The sequence below is a fragment of the Penicillium arizonense genome, assembly GCF_001773325.1.
Source record: "Penicillium arizonense strain CBS 141311 chromosome Unknown PENARI_contig008, whole genome shotgun sequence".
NCBI classification, from domain to species: domain Eukaryota; kingdom Fungi; phylum Ascomycota; class Eurotiomycetes; order Eurotiales; family Aspergillaceae; genus Penicillium; species Penicillium arizonense.
The window spans coordinates 1,010,379-1,032,160 of record NW_019173285.1 but is presented as its reverse complement, the minus strand read 5'-3'; the positions used below and the strand labels follow the sequence as shown (position 1 = coordinate 1,032,160).

At 50.0% G+C, this 21,782-nt stretch overlaps 8 protein-coding genes across 8 annotated transcripts; 7 read left to right on the top strand and 1 right to left on the bottom strand.

Annotated features, from left to right (window-relative positions):
• Positions 1 to 250: 250 nt before the first annotated feature.
• PENARI_c008G01005 (uncharacterized protein) lies at positions 251 to 1,453 on the top strand (the record flags this gene model as incomplete). Its single annotated transcript, XM_022631297.1, has 4 exons — positions 251 to 258; positions 316 to 1,140; positions 1,196 to 1,331; positions 1,382 to 1,453. The coding sequence occupies 4 exons, from the start codon at positions 251 to 253 to the stop codon at positions 1,451 to 1,453; spliced, it is 1,041 nt and encodes a 346-aa protein (XP_022488848.1).
• An 88-nt stretch (positions 1,454 to 1,541) lies between these two features.
• Positions 1,542 to 3,299, bottom strand: PENARI_c008G08023 (protein arginine methyltransferase RmtB; the record flags this gene model as incomplete). The annotated part of the gene is made up of 3 exons (XM_022631533.1): positions 1,542 to 2,530; positions 2,586 to 2,999; positions 3,071 to 3,299. 3 exons carry the CDS (start codon positions 3,297 to 3,299, stop codon positions 1,542 to 1,544), a joined length of 1,632 nt encoding a protein of 543 aa, XP_022488819.1.
• Positions 3,300 to 3,557: 258 nt separating this feature from the next.
• Positions 3,558 to 4,931, top strand: PENARI_c008G11186 (Mo25 family protein; the record flags this gene model as incomplete). The annotated part of the gene is made up of 5 exons (XM_022631653.1): positions 3,558 to 3,662; positions 3,723 to 3,783; positions 3,840 to 4,318; positions 4,373 to 4,645; positions 4,695 to 4,931. 5 exons carry the CDS (start codon positions 3,558 to 3,560, stop codon positions 4,929 to 4,931), a joined length of 1,155 nt encoding a protein of 384 aa, XP_022488513.1.
• Positions 4,932 to 5,574: 643 nt separating this feature from the next.
• On the top strand, positions 5,575 to 8,168 carry PENARI_c008G02471 (putative TBC domain protein; the record flags this gene model as incomplete). The annotated part of the gene is made up of 2 exons (XM_022631352.1): positions 5,575 to 7,725; positions 7,782 to 8,168. 2 exons carry the CDS (start codon positions 5,575 to 5,577, stop codon positions 8,166 to 8,168), a joined length of 2,538 nt encoding a protein of 845 aa, XP_022488852.1.
• Positions 8,169 to 9,306: 1,138 nt separating this feature from the next.
• On the top strand, positions 9,307 to 11,319 carry PENARI_c008G06405 (allantoate permease family MFS transporter; the record flags this gene model as incomplete). Its single annotated transcript, XM_022631481.1, has 9 exons — positions 9,307 to 9,619; positions 9,682 to 9,797; positions 9,864 to 9,930; positions 9,998 to 10,137; positions 10,197 to 10,473; positions 10,521 to 10,621; positions 10,676 to 10,865; positions 10,930 to 11,043; positions 11,099 to 11,319. The coding sequence occupies 9 exons, from the start codon at positions 9,307 to 9,309 to the stop codon at positions 11,317 to 11,319; spliced, it is 1,539 nt and encodes a 512-aa protein (XP_022488487.1).
• Positions 11,320 to 13,400: 2,081 nt separating this feature from the next.
• PENARI_c008G03462 (Tvp18 family protein) lies at positions 13,401 to 14,134 on the top strand (the record flags this gene model as incomplete). The annotated part of the gene is made up of 4 exons (XM_022631384.1): positions 13,401 to 13,437; positions 13,493 to 13,508; positions 13,685 to 13,777; positions 13,834 to 14,134. The coding sequence occupies 4 exons, from the start codon at positions 13,401 to 13,403 to the stop codon at positions 14,132 to 14,134; spliced, it is 447 nt and encodes a 148-aa protein (XP_022488540.1).
• A 1,649-nt stretch (positions 14,135 to 15,783) lies between these two features.
• PENARI_c008G10634 (Aim21 family protein) lies at positions 15,784 to 18,716 on the top strand (the record flags this gene model as incomplete). The annotated part of the gene is made up of 2 exons (XM_022631625.1): positions 15,784 to 16,705; positions 16,756 to 18,716. 2 exons carry the CDS (start codon positions 15,784 to 15,786, stop codon positions 18,714 to 18,716), a joined length of 2,883 nt encoding a protein of 960 aa, XP_022488865.1.
• A 1,125-nt stretch (positions 18,717 to 19,841) lies between these two features.
• On the top strand, positions 19,842 to 21,323 carry PENARI_c008G00829 (RING finger domain protein; the record flags this gene model as incomplete). The annotated part of the gene is made up of 1 exon (XM_022631291.1): positions 19,842 to 21,323. The coding sequence occupies one exon, from the start codon at positions 19,842 to 19,844 to the stop codon at positions 21,321 to 21,323; it is 1,482 nt and encodes a 493-aa protein (XP_022488495.1).
• Between the last annotated feature and the right edge of the window lie 459 nt (positions 21,324 to 21,782).

The following is a 21,782-nucleotide window of genomic DNA, read 5'->3' as shown; positions in this document are numbered from 1 at the left end:
AGTAGGCAACGATGTATGACAGTCAGCCTTGCGGCGCAGCAGACTGAATCTTGGTAATCCGGATGTTATGGTTCCCTTGGATAAGTAGAGATCCACAAGAGACACAAATATGAAGAAAAGTGAGAAGTCAGAGCAGTGAAGCTGTCAGGGCACTTTGGCCACTCCGGGAACAGCGTCGGCCCGTGGGAACGTCATTATCGATAAGGCTTTCACTATCTTGCTGGTCAGAGTCCACGTTGCCCAGTCCAACATGCCTCTGTAAGTGCGATTTCTTGCTATTGAAGAGAGCTTTACTGACTAATTTTCTTCTTTCAGGCACTTGCTAGGCAAAAAGTCTTGGAACGTCTACAACCTTGAGAATGTCGCCCGGGTCCAACGCGACGAGGCACAGGCGAAAGCTCGCGAAGAGGAGGATGAACGCCTCATGCAAGAGATCGATGCCGAGCGCAGGATAAAAATACTCCGGGGCGAACGTCCACCGACACCACCACCACCCTTCCGTCCATCATCCGAGTCAGCAACTCGATCAGACCGGAAAGCCGGTGACGATAGTGGGCATCTCCGCAAGAGGAGGCGCGTAGCCGGTGAAGACGATACGGACCGAGACATACGATATGCCAGAGAGGATGCGGCGCATGCTATTGCCAAGCAGGAAGAGCTTGCGCTTGCTTCTCGGAAGTCTAACAAGACCGCACAGGCACCGATCCTCGATGCCGCGGGCCATATCAACCTATTCCCAGCTGCAAGTGCCAAATCAGAGAAGAACTCAGAGGCCGAGGCTGAAAATGCACGTAAGAAACGAAGCTACGAAGATCAATACACCATGCGATTCTCCAACGCAGCAGGTTTCAAAGAGACAATTGGTCAGAAGCCGTGGTATTCATCTGGTGGCCAGGATGCGATAGCCCCTGGGGCTATGTCCGAGAAGAATGTGTGGGGCAATGAGGATCCAAGGCGCAAGGAGAGAGAGCAAGCTCGTATGGATGTCAATGATCCACTCGCTGCCATGAAGCGCGGTGTTCGGCAGCTGAAATCCACGGAGCAGGAACGCAAACGATGGAATGACAATAAGCGAAAGGAGATTGAATCACTTATGGCCGATGAGATACACCAGTCTAGGCCTCGGCGGAAGCGAGCAACGTCAGTGGACAGCCTTGAAGGGTTCAAACTTGATGCACCTGACAAGGCATCCGAGAAAGAAGGAAGAAACTCCCACCGGCATCACCGTCGTCATCGAGATTCAAGTCGGAATCGAGGTCGAGATCGCTCGCCTCGTCGTTCTCATCGCCCCTCTTCACATCGCAGCCATCGTGATCGTCATGACGATGTCCGTGCGGCTTTCAGGCATTCGAGGAAGTCTGGATCAAAAGATTATTCCTAGGATTATTTCTCTACGCCACAAAACCCAATCCAATATTATGATACCCTTGTGTACGGCTCTAAATGCAAATAAATTTTGTATTCACTATATCTCATCATGCAAATGGGTCACATTTAATTTTTTTTTTTGGCGTAGAATTCGTCACAAAATTGCTCCATTTTTACAGGAGGCTCCAGAGCTGGACGCCCTTCTCGTTTGCGTCAGAATCCCACTGGACACTGATGTCAACACCACGAGCGCCCTTCTCTGTCTTCTCATAGCCAACCTTGCCGGAGATGGTCTGGCCCTTCTTCAGGGGTTGAGCGTTGTGCTTGGCCTGGTCAATGAGAAGAATGGTCTGCTGCCAGTGGGTCTCGGTTCCGTGGGGACCAGTGGTGAAGGAAACAATGCCCTTCTTTTGCAACTCCGAGGGAATGGCGTCCTCAGGGAGAACAGACTCGCTGGAGGGCATAAAGAAGATGTCGAACCAGATAGCCCATCCGTCCAATGCGTCGATGTCCTGGTTCAAGGTGACCTGGAATTCCTTCAAGAAGGACAATTCCTCAACAGTGATGGTGTGCAGAGGCAGAGTCAAGAAGATTTGAGATTCTCCAACAATAGTGTCTGGCTGGTTGCTGCGAACGACAGCCTCGTCATAGATCTTGTGAAGCATGCTGTCCATCTTGAACCCGTAGACATTGTTCCAGAAAGAGATGTGCGAGGCAATGAAGTCGGGGTCGGCATAGGGAGCAATGCGCAGTGTAGCGTGCGAAGGAGCCATGAGACCACCAGGAACCAGGTAGCGGTCTCTGGCGTAGATGACGGAATCAAACATCGCCTCGAAAAGGAGACCATAACCCATCCACTCAGAGATGATGATGTCGACCTTCTCGACGGGCAGAACAACTTCTTCAATCTTACCACGGATGCAAGTGATCACATCTCCGAGGCCATTGTCGTGGACAATTTCCTTAGCCCGATCAATGATGTTCGAGTTGTCCACAGCAATCACCTTCTTTGCGCCAGCCTTAGCGCAGAACATGGATAGGATACCAGTTCCACAGCCGACGTCAAGAACAACCTTGTCCTTGAAAACATGCTTGTTCTCGTAAACGAAATCACGGTAGGAGTCAGTGCGGATAGTATCTTTCAACATAGATTCGTGGATTGCTTTGGCAAGAAATTAGCAACCGAATTGTACTCAATATGAGGATAACTTTCATACCGTTGTATGCATACGAGACGAAGTAACCATCCTCAGCTTCCTGATGTCTGTCAATGGCATGGGATGAGGGCTTCGGTGTCGATGCGGCAAGCTTCTCGTCCTCCTTGGACAACTGATCATCCATAGACTGTTGCACAGCAAGACGGTATTCGGAGAATTGGGTCTGGAGACGCTCGAGGTTCTCCTGGAGTTCGAGGACCTGTCGCTCAGCCTCGGTTCCAGGAGCAGATGGTTCATCCTGCTCCTCGGCAAGGTCATCCAAGCTGTACAAAAGGGCGTCGTCCTCTAAAACGGGCTTAAGGTACGCATCGTCCTCGAACTTGGACTTGGAAGAAACGTCCGGGGCATTGTTTCCGTTCTTCACTTCGGACCGAACGTAGTTGACCAATTTAATATTGTCGAGGAAGTCCAAGTCTAGAAGGGAAAAAGAGTTAGCTTTGCGTTCCGTTCATGAACAGTCTCGTAAGATAGAAATCTGCGCATACCAAGGTCCTTCTGGATCTTCAGCAAGTCGAAGTTATACTTCTCCTTGCACTCCTTCAACATTGAGCGCGCATCAGGGAAGACTTGTTCGGAGAAGAGCCCAACCACAGGTTGCGACTCTTCATCGGGCTCAACATCTTCCCAGCCCTCCTCGTTGCTGGTATCGGAGGAATCCGAGACCGAGTCGGGGATATCCTCGCGAGCAGGTGGGTTCACAGCAGAAGCAGACATAACTAGTCAATTGCACAAAATTGCAGCGTGGAGGGGGAGGGGCAGATAGCATTTTGATAGAAAAAAAAGTTGTTATCAGCGCGTGCCTCAGGCCATAACCCCGTTGCCCCGCCCCAAGTTTGTTTATTCGCAATACATCACATTTGCTGTCCGCGACCTTCTCCCTTGAATAATCGTTTCACGCTTTGCCCATGTTGCCCTGATATCTTCGGTAGCTCCTAAATTCCGTCCCTTTGCCGCATATATCCTCGTCTCCCCATGGCTTTCTTCTTCAATCGCGGTCGGTCGCGGCAACCCGCCGAAATCGTTCGATCAACGAAGGAGTTATTATTGAGGATTCATGACTCCCAAAATGCCCTCAAGGTTGGTTTCAAAACAGCAAGCTGCTGATTTACGAAACACTTCGATTAATCAATAGACCAGGCTGAAGACGAGCTGGCGAAGCAGCTCGGCCAAATGAAGGTGATGGTGCAAGGAACACAGGGTTCGTCTTCTGGAAGCATCAATCTTGGAGCCAACCACTAACATATTACTCTTTAGAGGTCAATACATCACCCGAACAAGTCCACGCCCTCGTCCAAGCAACTCTACAAGAAGACCTACTCTATGATCTATCTCGGAGCATCCATTTACTTCCGTTCGAAGCCAGAAAAGACACGCAGACCATATTCTCTCATATCCTTCGCTTCCGGCCTGTTTCATATGCAGACGACAAAGATCCTCCGGTAATCTCCTACCTTGTCCATCATCGGCCGGAGATTATCATCGAGCTATGTCGGGGGTACATGCAACCCCAAAGTGCCATGCCATGTGGCGTCATTCTCCGAGAGGCATTAAAATTCGACGTGATCACCGCCGTTGTACTATATGACCAGTCGAGTGAGGGGGAGCCCGCTGTGCGGCTATCGGAGCTGAAGCCGAACCTACCTCAGAGAGGAGATGGCGTGTTTTGGAGATTCTTTGATTGGATAGACAAGAGCAACTTTGAAGTGAGCGCGGATGCATTTACAACTTTCCGGGTATGTTTCGAGCAATGATTATGGGTTGACAATGGCTAATTCTACTTTCCACAGGAGATTTTGACCCGGCATAAGAGCCTCGTCACTGCATACCTGGCCACCAACTTTGATCTATTCTTCGGGCGATTCAACAGCATCCTTGTCCACTCGGACTCCTATGTGACCAAAAGACAAAGTATTAAGCTTTTGGGAGAGATATTACTGGATCGTGCAAACTACAACGTGATGATGGCATATGTGGAGAGTGGTGAAAATTTGAAGCTCTGCATGAAATTGTTGCGCGATGATCGGAAGATGGTACAGTATGAAGGGTTCCACGTTTTCAAGGTATGTCAGCCCTCAAACTTCTATAAACACTCCATCTAATAAGGTATAGGTGTTCGTGGCAAACCCAACCAAATCAGTAGCGGTGCAAAGGATTCTGATCAATAACCGTGATCGATTGTTGCGATTCCTGCCTAAGTTCTTAGAAGACCGAACTGACGACGACCAATTTACGGATGAGAAGAGCTTCCTGGTCCGCCAGATCGAACTATTGCCCAAAGAGCCTGTGGACCGGACTCGATCTGCTCGCGACTCACCATCTGGGGCTAACACGACCGCTGTGGCTTGAGCGTTGAATTTAACACTTGGATCGCAATGACCTTTCATGGCCTTATGACACCCTTTCTCGTGATTATAGTTGGGGACGGGGCCCCCTTTTTTTGACTGCATTGGCTGATATCCCAGCCTCGGCTGGAGTTCACGTTTTGTACATTTTGGAGGCGTATAATTGGAAAAATTGAGGATTTTGCTGCATCTAGAGACTTACGTAGGCATCTATAGGGGTCTTTAATCCCGCACGTCCATGGGGTTTCTAATCTAAGCACAACTAGCGCGCTCCACCAGACTCCTTGTTCTATCCACACGGCCGAAGGTGGGACATGAAACCCCCTTAAACTTATTTTAGAGACATTTTAGAGAAAAAAGAGTTGAACTCTTAGCCGAGGAATGAGAGGGGAGTACACTTCCGTATGTGTACATGTACTTCGCGCCAAGACCCCCCGAAATACTCCACCTCTCCATATCTCCTAGGCCTCAATTTTAATCTCAACCTTGACGAAATCCTGATGCTTGAGATTCTACCATTGTCACTCCTTTCTTGGTTAGAGTTGTCTGTTTAAACCTCTCCTTTCAACGGTTCGATCTTCGTTCTTTGCGTGCTGCTCCTTCTGTCCTTGTTGCGATTCAGTCCATTCGCAAGTCATGCCAGGATAATGGTCAATGAGGTTTCTACATCGTTACCCGACCGGTCGGAGCCCCGTTCGTCGATTCGCGCCGTGCCCTTTGAAAATACCGTTCCTGTTGGCGCCCCTCTTGCAATTCGGTCGGTCTCGTTACCCACGTCAGATGCGCCACTAGCTCCCAATGGCCGATCGTTCAGCACGAGCGCTACCTCGACTCGCCCTGGTGACAATTCGCCCTCTGCATACGCGTCACTGCACGATATCAAGCAAGACTCGCGCCTTGCGCCGTCAACGCCAACCGGAGATGGAAGCCGAACGATACGATCGGAAGGTCCCCCCTCGTTGCGCAGTGTGCCCAGCATTGTTGTAGATGAACCAGGCCTCCGTCCCAGCTCGCGGCCAGGTTCACGGCCGGGCTCGCGTCCAGGCTCTCGGTGGTCAGAGCGTAAATGGGGTGGTTTGAGGAAACGTTCGGCGGAGATGGACAGAAAGTTTTGCTCGGAATCGCCTCCGCCAGTACCTCAAATCGAACGCCCTTTTTCTGGTATTCCCCTAGAGATACCGACGGCATCTTTGGAAGGGCTGGATAAGCCGATGAAGTTTTCCACTCGTGGAAGCTTGATCAAGAGCAATGCAAATCGCCCCCGCCCAAAACCTTCCAGGGAGAAGCTGGAGGCACACCCTGAACAAGTGCTGGGATCCACCACACCTCAGAAGGTAGACGAACAACCTGAGCCACAGCCTGAGCATCAGCCAGAACGGCCCCCGGAACGCCCGACTCCTGAGTTGACGCCTTCCCCTTCCATCACCACATGCCGAACCGAAGGTGAGAATGGAACACCGAAGGCGGTCCCGCGACGCGCTCAACCGCAAGGCACTCTTCGCCCGAGACAGCTGAGTCTTCCAAGCAGAGTCATTTCGGCAGACGAAGACATGCTATCACGGCGAGTTCGGCTCATGTACGAAAAGGGCGAGGATAACGTCACTGACTCTGAAGTTGCGAAAGCAATGGCTTCCGAGAATGGTATTTTGTGGGAGGAGGGTGCGGCTACAGACTCCGAAGCCCCTGGCGCTCAACAAACTGAAACTGAAACAAAGCCACGGGTGTCGGCTGAAGTCGAGCGCAAGCGAATTAAGAGAGAGACCCAGGAGCTAGCAGGAGGTGCCGAGTATTGGCAGAATGTCAATGCCGGAGAAGTCGATCGTTATGGCTTTATTCGCCCTCCGACAACCGCCAACGGCTCTGAGATCAACCCGCTACAGCGAGTCACTACGAGTCTTCTTCTAGCTTCCGAGACACCGCGCCGGAAACGTTCTATTCGTCCACCAACTGCTTCAGCTAGCAATCGTTCCTTCAACGGTCGTTCTCCAACACGCCAGAGCTCCATGGCCAACCGGCCATCATCGTCGCAAAGTAACTATAGTGCGCCGTTGCGCCGCTCAACATCTCGTTTGCGTACCGCGACCAATCGTCTCCCTCACAATCGAGACCGCAAGACCAAAGATGAAGCAGCTGACATGCTCACTTTACCCACCGAATCCGCTGCTGATGAAAAAGATGACACTTCGGTTTCTCGTGCCATGCGCAAAAAGGAGTGGCAGCGCGAGGACAAGTGGACCAAGATGGCCAAGCCAACACGGAAGAACAAAGACGGCGGTGGCATGACCTTTGAGTTTGATACGCAGAGTTCGAAGTTGATCGAGCGGACATGGAAAGGCATACCAGACAGGTGGCGGGCTACAGCCTGGTACTCATTTCTTGAGGCCAGTGCTAGACGTCACGAAAACAGTCCCTCTGAAAAAGAGCTCACAGAGGCTTTCCATGAGTTCCAGTATGTCTCGTCACCTGATGATGTTCAGATTGACATTGATGTACCGAGAACTATCTCCAGCCACATAATGTTCCGGAGACGGTACAGAGGTGGCCAGAGGCTACTGTTCCGTGTGCTTCATGCCATGTCACTATATTTCCCTGATACGGGCTATGTACAAGGCATGGCAGCTCTCGCAGCTACATTACTTGCATATTACGATGAGGAACATGCGTTCATAATGCTTGCCAGATTATGGCAGCTGCGGGGTCTGGAAGAGTTATACAAGTCTGGCTTTGCTGGTTTGATGGAGGCTTTGGCCGACTTTGAACGAGAGTGGCTAGCTGGTGGTGAAGTGGCCAGCAAACTAGTAAGCTGAATCACCCAACCCACGAGATGCATCTTTGCTAACAACATTTCTTATAGAACGAAGTCGGAATTCCACCCACGGCCTATGGCACCCGTTGGTACCTCACCTTGTTCAACTACTCGATCCCTTTCCCGGCCCAACTCCGGGTGTGGGATGTTTTCATGCTTCTTGGAGATGCGGAAGACACCACTGGCCGGCCAGGAGCTTCAGGGAAGAATGGCGACTCTTCTACTGAGAACCCAAGAACATTTGGCCAAGGCCTTGACGTTTTGCACGCTTCATCTGCCGCTCTTATTGATGGCATGCGTGAAATCATTCTCGAATCCGACTTTGAAAACATCATGAAAGTTTTGACTAGTTGGGTGCCCATCAAAGATGTCGAAATGTTCATGCGTGTGGCCAAGGCTGAATGGAAGGTTCATCGCCGCCGGAAGACCTCTTAATTTCCTTGGTCAAGGGTTTGGAGCCTGTCTTTCCACCTTTGACTAATTACTAGCCTTTTCCTAATTCTGGCCCAATGGGTGTCTATACCCTAATGATTACAATTCGCACCCTGTGGTCAGCCTCTAATGTCTTCAACCTATTATACCCTTTCTCCCCAATTGCGAAGAGTGCATATTATCTACACTCTTCCTGCTTGGAAATTCTTGTTCTTCCCACCATTCCACATTCCTACCCTAATATCCTCTTTACACGTGAATACTAATACTTCATGACTGTCGTTTCCCTCTCCGGTTTTCTTAGATGATACCTATCTTCATGCCCCGTCTCACTTTCTTTTGGCCTTTTTCCTTATTTTGTTCCTGTCTTCTAAGTCTTTTGTACATTATTTGGCGATTAGCTTCGGGGATCTTCACTCGTCTACTGGCCCAGTTTGGACATCACGACTATCCTGAACAACATATAAGCCTACTGTGAACCACAGTCGTGCCGTTGACGTGTTGATGTGAGCCGAACCCCATATACCCGGAAGCAAGAACACAATTTTATCCGATACCCAAATCAATAATCTCGGTTGGTTGAGTCTGATCTGAAAACACTAGGATTTTCCCGACAGGAGGAGTCTGTCAAAGGCTATGACATGTGGCACACAAGCTTAGAAAGCCTAAAATAAGCTCAAAATAGTAGCTCAATTGCCGACTTTGGAAAGAGAGATGTCAACATCCTCAATCCTATTAGATCTCGAGGCAAAGTCTCAAAGCAGGAAATGGGCCACTCAGAGTAACCGCCAAGGACCGAGGAATGAAGTATACCTACCCCTCATGCCAAGGGACGCTGATCTCTCCAACTTTGTCCGGGGTAGACTTGCATACCCCGGACAAGACTATCCCGTTAGAGAAATTAGAGAAATGGGAGTATAAAGGGCGGAATAATGCCCGCTCTGAGGGGTAGGGTAGTCTTTGCATTTGTAGCTTCGAATATTGCCATAAGCTGGGAGATTTTTCTGTGCTATCTTTGCCTTCTTAGGAAACAAGCATACAGGTATTCTCTCACCAATCTCGGCTTTCGTGGTTTATCGTTCCAGTCCCTTTGCCTACTTGTTGCCTTCATCTGAAGAGCTGCTCGCTCTTATTGCCCACTATGGTAGAATTGAGCGACACCCCCGAGAAGCCCGCCTCGAGCAAGGTCGAGAATGCAGTCATCCCACCACCATACAGCGCCGATCTCAAGCAAAAGGAGCAAATTGCAGACACCGAATCAGGCAGCCTCGGCCCGGCGGTCTTTGAGGGTGTCGATGAGAACGCAGTGCTCCGGAAGATGGACATTCGTTTAATCCCAATGCTAAGCGCCTTGTATCTGCTTGCATTCTTGGACCGAGGCAACATCGGAAATGCGAAGATTGAGGGGTTGGTTGACGATCTCCATATGACTGGGCCACAGTACAACTGGACTTGTATGTTTACTTCTGACTCGGTTGATTTGATATGAGAACTGGCTAACCATTGTTTGCTATAGTGACTGTATTCTTCTTCACGTACGCCGCTTTTGAGCTGCCGAGCAACCTTCTTCTGAAGAAATTGAAGCCTTCGAGATGGTTGCCCTTTATTATGGTTGCATGGGGGATTTGCATGGTGAGCGTTTGGACATTGAGTATTGCTGGCAGCGAACCATATTGACATTGGATATCTTCCATACAGACCTTGATGGGAGTTGTCAAAGGTTACGGTGGATTGTTGGCCACTCGTATTTGCTTGGGAATTTCCGGTATGTTAATCACAACCTTTCAAGCAACATACTCAAGGGTCCAGACTAAACGTTGGCGCAAATATAGAAGCCGGTCTATACCCCGGTGTGGCATACTATATCACCCTCTGGTATCCGCGCCACAGAGCCCAATTTAGACAAGCGCTCTTCTTCAGCGCCGCAAGTGTTGCGGGAGCATTTTCTGGGCTTTTGGCATATGGAATTGCGGTATGTCTTCCCTTTCCCATCGACCAAGTCTATAGTATTAATAAATCCTGATATTCTAGAAAATGGACGGTGTCGGCGGATATGCCGGCTGGAGATGGATTTTCATCCTTGAAGGCCTATTGACTATTCTTGTGGCACTCATCGCCCCATTTGCAATCCATGACTCCCCAGAGACAGCCAAGTTCTTGACGGAAGCGGAACGCCGTTTCGTTATCCATAGTTTACGGATTCAGAACTCGGCGGATTCCCACGAGACGGTTCAGCAGAATGATAAATTCCAGATTCGCTATGTGATCGACGCATTGAGCGACTGGCAGATCTGGCTGGGTATACTCAGTAGGTGTCGATTCTTTCTATACATGTCTCCGCTAACTTGGGCAAAGTGTACTGGGGCATCACTTGTCCTCTATACGGAATCTCCCTGTTCCTTCCTTCTATTATCAAGGACTTAGGGTACAAGTCATCTACTGCCCAGCTTCTCACTGTAGGTGGCACGAAACTGTCCCTTTTAATATGAGACCTAACCGCTCTACGATAGGTGCCAATTTATATTACAGCTGCAGTTGTAGCCGTTGTCGCAGCATGGTTCTCGGACAGACGAAAGCAGAGATCACCTACTATTCTGTTCTACATGTCTATGATAGCAGCGGGATTTATCATCGTTCTCGCATCTACAGGGCGTGGAGTTCCAGGGGTTGTCTACTTTGGTGTCTTCGTGGCAGTCCTCGGTAAGTGTATTAAATAAAGACGGGCTATCCAGATAAAGTTATCAGCTAACAAAGTCACTGAAAGGCATCTACCCAGCCTTCCCTGGAAACGTTACCTGGTTGAGTGTCAACATGGCGGGTGACTACAAGCGAGCTGCCGGCATGGCTATCCATATTGGCATAGGAAATCTCGCAGGAGGTAAAGATGTACCTGATGCTCAAATCTCTTCTCTTACTAACATCGTTTCGAATAGCAATGTCGTCCAATTTCTACCGTTCCCAGGACGCACCTAAATACATTCTCGGCCACGCACTTGAACTTGCTTTTGTCGTTGTGGGTATGTCGGCAGTAGTTGTTCTGCGCCTGTCTTATCAACGCATTAACCGCAAGCGAGATGCTATGGATCCTTCTGAGTATCCTGAAGATCCGGACTCGCTGGGTGACCGGTCTCCTCTCTTCAGATACATGCTCTAGAGGAATTGCATAGGCTGTGCGGATATCTCAATAGTAGGTTGGAGATCCAATGCGGTCGTTTTTGCTTTTGCATATGATAAACAATATTGGGACTCTAGAAAAAGAAGATACCAAATTAAGATCTATGAACATCTAGTTTAAAACGAACACAAAAGCTAGAGTAGCTATCCCATAATGTTTCTCAGTCAATCGTTACACCCGTGACTATAGTGGTGATATTTTACATAGGGAAATGGTGTTACACCGCATCCTAGGCCCAAAAGACTAGCTAAAAAGGGGAAATATGAGGCAAAAGCTACTACCAAGCTACTTTCTGTCCTACCTGCCTACTTTCCACTAATTTGAGACCACATGATCAATTTGAACCTTTTTTAACAAATCTAATATTTCAGAACACTTTACGGAGAGTAACTAATACACAGGGGTAATATTCATACAACAGCTCCAACAGTCTGGAGTATCAGCAGGTGCACTGCACCCAGAAGTGATAACCCCAAAATCTCTATGGGTATACCATTCAAGGAGTGGGCTATGGAAACTGACTGAGTTGCAGACTGTCCCTCTTGTTTCATTCTACGCAAAATTAGCATTCATTCTGCAATCTGATTCTCGAAGAATCATTGCCATCACGAATGCGAGATATATATACCGTAGGCGCATCCCCGCAAAGGAGCGCAGCGGGAAGACATCCCTGAGTACACAGCTGATAGTTTGTATCAGAGGGAACATAGACAAATTTTGGCATGACAAAGTCAAGTAAAGTATTGTTGGCGGGTAGGGCTTGGGCTTGCACGCAGAGCAAGGCCACAATAGCGGGTGTGATAATGAAATGCATTGGATGAAGAGTGGTGCTAACAAGATATATATGATAATAAGATCTAGCAAATTGTAATTGCAAATTCGAGATGGATTTGTCGACAGCACCACCAGGGCTTCTTATTTTATGTTCGAGTCAAGGTCTGAAGTTGCCGCTGTACTACCGGAGCATGCCTGTTTAACACCAGAATGTGCCAGAAGTCTTCGTGTGAAGCTAACCGAGTGATTAAACTAAAGTTTTTCCAGTATGAAAAGCAAGTTTGTGCAAATATCATCACCATATACCTGCGGGAATCGCTTCTTATACTCCAGACTGCTCACGTAGGCTGAACCCGAGATTCTCGATAGAGACAAACGGCCAAGGACAGTATGCTAACTGGTCTTACTCGAACTTGAATACAATCTCTCATGGATATCTACTGATACCCCACAAAATAGTATGAGACCTCGCCAAGCCACTGAGCTCAAAACTGCAGGGTATCGAAACCCTATAAACTTGCACTCGGGCCACAATTTGCAGCCTGGGGTGTAAGTAATTGGCTACCTATATCTTTGCATACTTTGGGCTCTCTGTGTACACCTGATTCCCACGAGCAACATAGGTTATGTGACCTAGGCATCTGAGACCCTTCCAATAGAGAAACTCGTTTCTTTTCCACGGCACTGTTGTAGGACAGCATTGGTCACATTCCTTCTCTTTCTTCCTTGTGAACTTGCACTGATCCTACTGTAGTAATATTTAAGTCTATTAGAAAGAGATACCCTCCCCCTTGATCAAAGCACGTTATAACGAATGCAATATCAAAGCCAAGATGTAGCATACGTTGCCTGTTTGTGAGGCCCAGTTCAATTCCTCCTTTCAATCATCTCCATTCATACCCTGGATGAATCCACACAGCGGATTTCATTCAAAACCGAACACTCCATACGCTGGAGCCTTAATTTGCTTAAACCGAGGCCACTAATAACCGTTGGTGTCTGCCTAAGAGAATTCGGAGTCGGACTTGGCTTAGAAAACGTTGGATGATCTTAGCGAACAGGTATAATTATTTGATCGACAGTTATCCACTCTCGTTCATACATTCACGTACGGAGTCAGCTATTGAGTTCTGTTGCTTCCGTTTCACCAATTTGTTTGTTGTTCCACCTTTGACCGCCCTAGCTAAGCCGCGTGTGCACTTTGCCGACTTGACACTTCAGATCATCTCTGAATCCGCATTTTCTTCTCCTCGAATACAAGGTCGCTTGATATTTATCTGTTCATCATGACGCTGGCTGAGGAATTTCGTTCGCGCAACTTCAGTAAGTACCTGGCGTGTTCCGCCCGCAGATCCTCAGTGCTAACGTTCTTCTCTAGGCATCTACGGACAATGGTTAGTCTATCGCGTCGCATTACTTCCCCTCGGATTCCAGTTGAGCTTGAGCACCGTCGCGCGGAAGTAGTACAGTTGAGACATCGACCGGTGCTTGCTACCTCATCTGACAGCTCTTCGATCTGCCCCGGAAATCAGTTTCGCATATAAAGGGATGTTTCTAACGAGTTATCCAGGACGGGTGTGGTGTGCATTATCCTTTGCTTTGCGCTTGGCCTAGCCAATTGTTTCCACCTAGGACTCCGCCTCATCTTCAGTATCATCTGCCTGTGAGTTGCCGTTACTCTTATTTCCCGCAACATCATCACAAATCTAACCCGTATAGTGCCTCGTCATTCGTCCTCATCTTCGTTGAAGTACCCTTCCTCCTCAGAATCTGTCCTACGTCCTCCAAGTTCGATGCCTTCGTTCGCCGCTTCACAACCAATTGGATGCGCGCCACCATGTACGGCATTCTCAGTGCTATCCAATTCGCCAGTATCTCCGTCGGCACATCCAGCCTAATCGCCGCCGCCGTGGTTCTCCTTATTGCAGCCCTTTTCTACGGACTGGCAGGTCTGAAGAGCCAGGAGTTTGTTGGTAGCAAGACCCTGGGAGGCCAGGGTGTTGCGCAGATGATTGTCTAATACCGATACCACTGACGTCAACGCCGGGCCGTTCTTTGCTTTCCTATTCCAGCTGCTGGTATCCTGGCGATGAAGGGGTTGGTGATGCGAGATGCTCGATGCAGATGCCGCAGAGGATAAAATGTCATTTGGGCAACGTGATTGGAATGCGCTATGAATTCGTTTTGTGTTTTTTATCATCCTGTACTTGTAGGTCTCGGTCTGTTTCGAGATGACCCTGAGCATGTCTTTGTTTTCAATATCGATGAGCGTTTCTCCCACGGATATAATCTTGTTTTTGTGGTTTGAGTTCAGAATAGGTGTTATGATTGCTGTTTTAAAGGTGCATTTCATTGACTTTTGGCTTGACCAGCTTACTTGGATCAGACTCTGTGCAGTTCATTAAGTTCTCATCCCTAGAGCACGCCTATATCCATGTATTGATCTCGACATGTGGGTCAACAGGAAGACAACTGACTGGCCCAGATGACCTCCAATAGGACGAGTGAGATCATTTAATACATACCTCTACAGATATAGAGTACGAGGCCTTTTCCCAATAGATCTCACCTAAACACCCCACCTAGCCGAGCTGACAACCTCGGGACTTGGCGCTTCCAAGGTTGCCCCCGCACGAGACAAGTCACCAATTTGAAACAAACAGGAACGCAGGCAAATGGCTGCCGAGAGAATCTTGGAATACCTGGTCACAGGTGTTACCCCGCAAATCCTTCTAGCCCTGGTGATCACCCCGGAAATTTGGGGGGGGTTTGTATAGTCTCATAAGGCTGGACTCTGTTTGACAAGGTGAGCATGGGTACTGTACAATGCTATAAGGAAGTAAGGATTCAAGAAATCTGATATATCGAAGTAAAGAAAAACGATGATGCAATGCGGAGAGCAACACCTCACCGCCTCGGATCCGACAGCCAATCCCGCCGCAGTGAAATAATCGTCTTATCTGGTTCAGAGTCCAGACTGGTTGGTTTCTTGTATTTCACCAGGGGAAGATCCTGCATTTCGTGGTAGTTGAGACAGCATTGTCCAGAACATCCAGAACGTGACATGCGTAGTCACTCAAGGGTACATTAGTCACTTAAGGCTCAGTTACATTAGATCCGAGTCACAAGTGAGGCATTTGCTTGTAGCCTAAGAAAAATGCCTCAAATTCCTTAAAATCGAGGCGCTATTCATCGTTCAATACTGACTTCATTGGGGTGGAAAGGGAAGAATGGTTGGTTGGCACAGACTTGTAATATTACCGTATTATCTAACAGAGCACGTCACGGGCAGAAACACTCATACATCATCCCCAAATCCACGGAATTGCTTCAATATCTGCTTCTGCTTCTGCTTTTGCTTTTTTGCTATTTCTGCCTCTATTGTTTTGATCACTTTCCTGCAATTGGACCGATCCTGGTTCACACTAAAAAAATCTGGGTAAGCAAATCATTCTGCATGTTCTTATCAGTTGCTGGCCCTTTTGCTTTCTCCTGTCTTGCGTCAACGATGCATACTCCCCGGCGGGAGCTCCCCTTAGATGTCCTGAACCCCTGCAAGCCTGGTGGCGCCAAGGCCCCGTCATTACCTAGCCTGCACATGGTCCTCGTGGCCGTGGGGCATTCTGTTGGGCTGCCGCTGACTCGTCGATAGCTACCTAGTACTTCATCATGTCGACCCAAGCTGCTCCGGCCGTCCCTCCTCGACCGGCTAGATCTCCTCAGCCGTCGTCTTCTTTAGAAGCGCCGAACATTCCCCCCCGTCCGAACAACCGCCGCGTCGATCGTTCAGTTTCCCCCATGCGTGACAGCTACGCTCCCTCGCCGTTCAATGAATGGAGCGGTCCCGGGGTGACTCGTGCCATTTCGAATGAGCTGCCCCCGCGCCCTCCCAGCGTGACAATCCCCTCGATCGGTGAAGAGGGTATCGAATATGCCGACCTCGACCCGGGTAATATGTCGGATAGCCACCATCAATCCCCCGCGGAGACTCGCAACGTCAGCAGTGATCTCAAGATCCATGCGCCGAGACCCTCGTTGCCGACCTCAAGTGCTAAAGCGAAAGTCCAGGCCGTCACCCGTACCGATTCCCGGCAGGCCGCTGCCGCGGGAATAGGTCACGAAGCCTCACCAGGTCGCGATGAACAAGACCGCTCCAGCCGCTCGTTACATTCCCGGACCAATGGCTCTCGCGCGGAGTCGTCGACGGCCTCCAATGAGCGCCGTCACTCCGCTCAGCTCGGAGACGAGCAGGGCTTCCGTGTGCCCATGTATCCCAATGCCGGTGATGTGCAGGCGCCATCCCCGAGCCCTTATCTCGAGCAAGGCTCGCAACGTCCGGGTCGCAACCACAATCGTACACGCAGTCATCGTGACTCTTCTTTGCCACCTGGAAGCTACGGTCTGCATGGGCATGGTGTCCCACATTCCGACAAGTTCGAGAAGGCTTGGTATGAGAAGCACCCCGACGAGTTCGTCAAGGAGGAAGGACAGTATGGTCCTGGTGTCGGCACCCCGCGTCCCGATTGGGCATTGAGCAGTGATGACCTCAACAAGATTGTTCGAAGCTCCGCCCAGACTGGTTCCGGTCTTGGTGAGTATTTCGAGCGAGTTCGTCACAGTTAGAAAGCTAACTGTCATCAGGTACTTCCCCAGCCGTGGTGGGCACTCCCGAAGAGGAGGTCGGATATATGGCGTCTGATGAGTACATGCATCGCATGGCTTCTCCCCCGCCTGATGCATCGCACGAAAGTCAGCCGGCAGTTGAGTCACCACTTCGCCATATGAGCTTCCCTGCGGAAGCTGGCCAGAAACTACCGGTAGGAAGCCCGCTGCGTCATCGCAGATCGAGCTCATATGGTAACCAAGAGAGTGATGTAATCCACGTGGATGATCCCAAGCATCATTTGCATCACCCGGATGGATTTGCCCCGACTCCGGCGGTGGAGGAGAGTGAGCCAACGTCCCAGGAGGCCGAGGAGGAAGAAGAACCGATCCTGGCCGCTGATGAAGTGCGTCCCGAGTCGGCATATCTGCATCCTGCTATCTCGCCAACATTCGATCACCGAGGAAGTTTCGAAGAAGAACGCCGCAGTCGGACTCCAAGTGCCTCGCATAGTCGCTCCAACAGTCGATCGGCTAGCGCGCAAGGCCAGCTCCCTGTGCTGACTCGCTATGACTCCCGCGAGGATACCCATACGCCACTTGAAGACGTCGAGGAGTATGAGCCGCTGTTCCCTGAAGACGATGCCAAGAAAGAGGGCCCTCTATCAGCTGCGGATCGCTTCAAGAAGAGACCTGATGCACTTAGACATAGATTCCCCAGCCAGGATATCTGGGAGGACACCCCGAACAGTCTGCAACTTCATACCACAGTGACTACCCCGGATCTGCCCAGGCAGGACTCTACCGAAACGTTTGAAACACCTGAACAGGAGGCCAACCGGAGAATGCAAACCACCAAGGTTGACTCGCATCAAGTTGCTGCCCACATCCTGGAAGGCGAGAGCACCAAGGAGAAGCATGTGCGCCCAGACACATTCAAGCAGCGTTTCCCTAGTAGAGATATTTGGGAAGATGCTCCGGATAGTCAGCAGCTGGTAACCACGGTTGAACCTGCCAAGGAAGAAGTCAAAAGTCCAAACGTACCTTCTCGGCCCAGTGTTCCTCCCCGCCCACAGAAGCAGCCTCAGTCTACCTCGCCGATTGAAAAGCGTCAGCCACCATCAATTCCAGAGAGACCGAAGCCTGCGGTTCCGGTACGTCCCGCAAAATCCATTTCCCAGGCCACGACAGGCGCCGAAGAAGCCCCGCGAGAAACTCCCGCAGTGAAGGCCAAGCCTGCGGTTCCCGCTCGTCCCGGCGGGAACAAGATTGCCGCTCTGAAGGCCGGTTTCTTGACCGATCTGAACTCCCGCATCGGAATGGGTCCCCAACAACCGAAGTCTCAGCCAAAGGAGCCAGAGTCTGCAGCGGAAAAGCAACCTCTGAGTGACGCTCGCAAGGGTAGAGCCCGCGGCCCGGCCCGCCGAAAGCCCGCTGTGGAGCAGACCACCCCCAAACTCCCGACGATCCCAGAGGTTAAGATCTCAGAAGCAATAAACGTCTGGCAGATCGGACATGATGGCAGCCTGACAGTTGGCACAAGCGAAAAGGAAGAAACCCCCGCCGCAGTGCCAAAACCAGCTGTGCCAGCCGAACAACCAGTTGAGATCCCGGCCACGCAAAGCACCAGTGTAGAACCAGAGCCAACCCCAGAACATACCACCGCAGACGTCGCATCTTCACCGGGAACCACAGAACCAGTGCTAGATACAATGCAGATCTCAGCAGAAGCCCCAGAAGCGATAGAAGCATCGTCGGGAACAAAGAAGCCAATCATCGAGCCACCAACAAAGCAATCAATCGATCCCACATTCGAAGCCGGCTCCCCGAAAGAAGGTAAAGAAGATGCAGAGCACAAGGCTTCGGAAATGACAGGCGCTGCCCAGGCATTGGCTGATTCCACTTCGGCTACGCGCCCGTTGGATGATGCCCTCGAGACGCTTGCTGCGTCAGCGGATGGAAAGAGGGAGTCGGACGGTCAGGTTCATGATGAGGAGTAGTAGTTGCGGCATGGCGGTTGGATTGCCTGACTTATGCCCCTCGCTTACCTGTGATGTCGTTCATGTCTCCTACTCAGATCGTTCCCAGATAGTAGCCTATTCTTTCTTTTCTAACGAATGATTTGTTGTTTGATTTCTAATATGGTTTCTTTTCTAGTTTTGTGTTTATCTGGTAGATGGTTTGTTGGTCTAACGGTAAGTACATGTCTGCGCTCAGCTCACTATAGTCTGTTGAACCTGTAGCCTTTTTATCAATCTTCAGTTTTGCGTACCTGACCCAATTGGCCTTAACTGCACGCTGGCACTTTACCAGAAACGGGCGGGATATTATGGAATCTGAGAGTCTTGCTATACCCCTTATAATCCTAATACAGCGTGAACTTCATGCTATAGTAGAGGTGATGTTCGTATCACATCGAGTTAACGTTATAGTAGTACCCACCGGATTTCGGTGATCATGGCTATAGGATTTACAAACATTTGGCTGCCACACTCCCTATATCAAAAGTTGTATCCTGGGACCCTGTTGAAACGGCTTATTTTTACATCAATTAAGCATATCTACTACATGCAACGACGAATCACCGGAACAGTCAACATCCGCTTCGTCAACCGCATCAAACAAGATATCCCGCAGGTGTGCCGTTTCTAGTCCGTGAAACCTGTAAGCCAGGATGTACTCGAGACCCATATAGAGGATCTGCCGTTCTCGGCTTCTTCTTGAGTACTACCGCTATGAGACATGACATGTGAATAAACTGAGCCGATATGTCTCAGGTCTGATAGAATGACTAGGCATTGCTTTGGTATAGGATATTGCCATTGTTTATGCACGTGAGAGCTACAAAGATGCTCTCAAATGAGCATATGGTAAGATTCATGGCCCGAGAGCATTGAGGTCCCATTCTAAGTAAACATGAAGAATGTCCGAAAGCAAAGGGCTCTAAGCGGAGGCAATGACGTGATTACGTGACCCCATTGACAGCCGCGGCTCTTTGCCGACCCTAACCTCCACCTGCATGCTCCCCTCTTTTTCTCTGGGGGATTTTCCATGTTGAAGATGAGCCATATTCCTTGTCACATCGCTTAGCCACTATCCATCTTTGTTTCACACATCCATCTACCATGGAGTCCGCCGGATACTCAGCAGCTGGCAGAACCAGATCTTCCGATGGCGCTACAACCAACCATGACGAAACCTCAACATTCCAAGAGAGCGTCACGCCTCAGACCGAGTCAACAGAAGACACAGAAACCGTATTCTTAAATAAAGGCACATCCACCCCCAAGGCCATCGAAAACGGCTCCGATACCTCCAACATATCCCTCGACCGATCATCAAATCCCGCCACCACCGCAGAGCAAGACGAACCGCGCAAATGCTGGATTTGCTACACAGACGAAACAGAAGACTCACCCCTCAACCAAGAATGGCGCTCACCATGTCCCTGCGCCTTAACAGCCCACGAAGCATGCCTCCTCGACTGGCTTGCAGACATGGAAAACCCGCGGTCGCGCAGGGGCAATGGAAGCGCGATAACAATGCAATGTCCGCAGTGCAAGACCGAAATCGTGGTGACCCGCCCCCGCAGCTACGTGGTTGACATTCTCCGATTACTCGAGCGGGTAGCAGGCCGGCTAGTCCTGCCGGGCATGGTTTTCACCGTAGCGGGCACCGTCTGGGCCGGGTGCTGCGCACACGGCGTTTACTCCATGTACCTTGTCTTCGGAACGGAGGAAGCGAAACAGATCATGGATGAAAGTATCGATGGCCCGTGGAACCCCGGCTTGAATCTCGGATTGCCGCTCATCCCACTTGTTTTGATCTTCTCTCGGACTCGATACGCTGAAGGCCTTCTCCCGGCTATTCCGGTTCTTTTCTTTGCTGCGCATAATCCTGGCCAGGAGCCTGATTTTGATATCTGGCCACCTACGCCTGCTATGACGTTTGCTGCGCTGCCATATGTTAAGAGCTTCTATGGGGCGTTGTATGAGCGGTTATTCGGTGGCTTGGAGAGGAAATGGATTGCTGAAGTTCAGCCGAGGGCTGCAGAGGAGATCTTGGATGATGCACAGCAACAAGATCAGGCGGAGGGTCTGAATCGATTCGAGGATGGGAACGGACAGATCCTCATGGAGATCGATCTCGAGCTACAGATGGGCATGGGTGATGAGAATGCAGGGGATGGTCAAGGTGCCCCCCCTGCGGGACAGGAAGAAGGTGCCAATGCCGGCGCCCCCGAAGCAAACAATAATCCGCTTGGACTGGGACGACGGAATGAGATCATCCACGATACTGGTAACCTGGCTGATGCCATCCTCGGCGCACTTATCTTCCCGGCGATTTCAGCTTCGATGGGTGGACTGTTGCAATGCGTCTTGCCTAAAGCTTGGACGACGCCATCCTTGGCCCTGGAGCGTGGTCGCCCGGGGCTCTTGCAGACTCGCTGGGGCCGCAGCGTTGTTGGTGGATGCGCTTTCGTCTTGCTGAAGGACGCACTGGTATTGTATTGCCGGTGGAAGCTGGCTCAGTCACACCGCCGCCGCAAGGTCCTGAACTACGATCGAGCCAAGAAGCACCACGCATCCAAACGTTCTGTGGGCTAGCTCTGACCTCGACCCGTCTTCTTCGTCTCTCATCGTTTCAGCCACCACTTCTTTCTGCTTCCCAGGTTATTTCCGGCGCATTGATTGCATTACATGGCGTTTTATGGCATTATCTATAACGAATTTGGCTGCGCCTTTGACAATTGATGCCTTTCACGATACTTGACATAACACCGAATACCATTTCATCGCTCTATATGATGCGATATTCAATCATAGTCTTTTTCTCTGAAATATGGCTCTTTCTGTATTTACTATCAAATGTCCAGAATCCACGGTGATTCAAATAAATCAGTCATTAGATGCAAATCATTACTTTTCTAGCCCAACTTGAATGGCTCAACCACCAATCTCAACCATAAAATTGCTCATCATCAAGTTCAAGATCGAAAATCCATTATAGCTACAGGTGCATATCGCGGATCCCAACAAGCGCGCGGCTAAAAAGCGGACAGAATT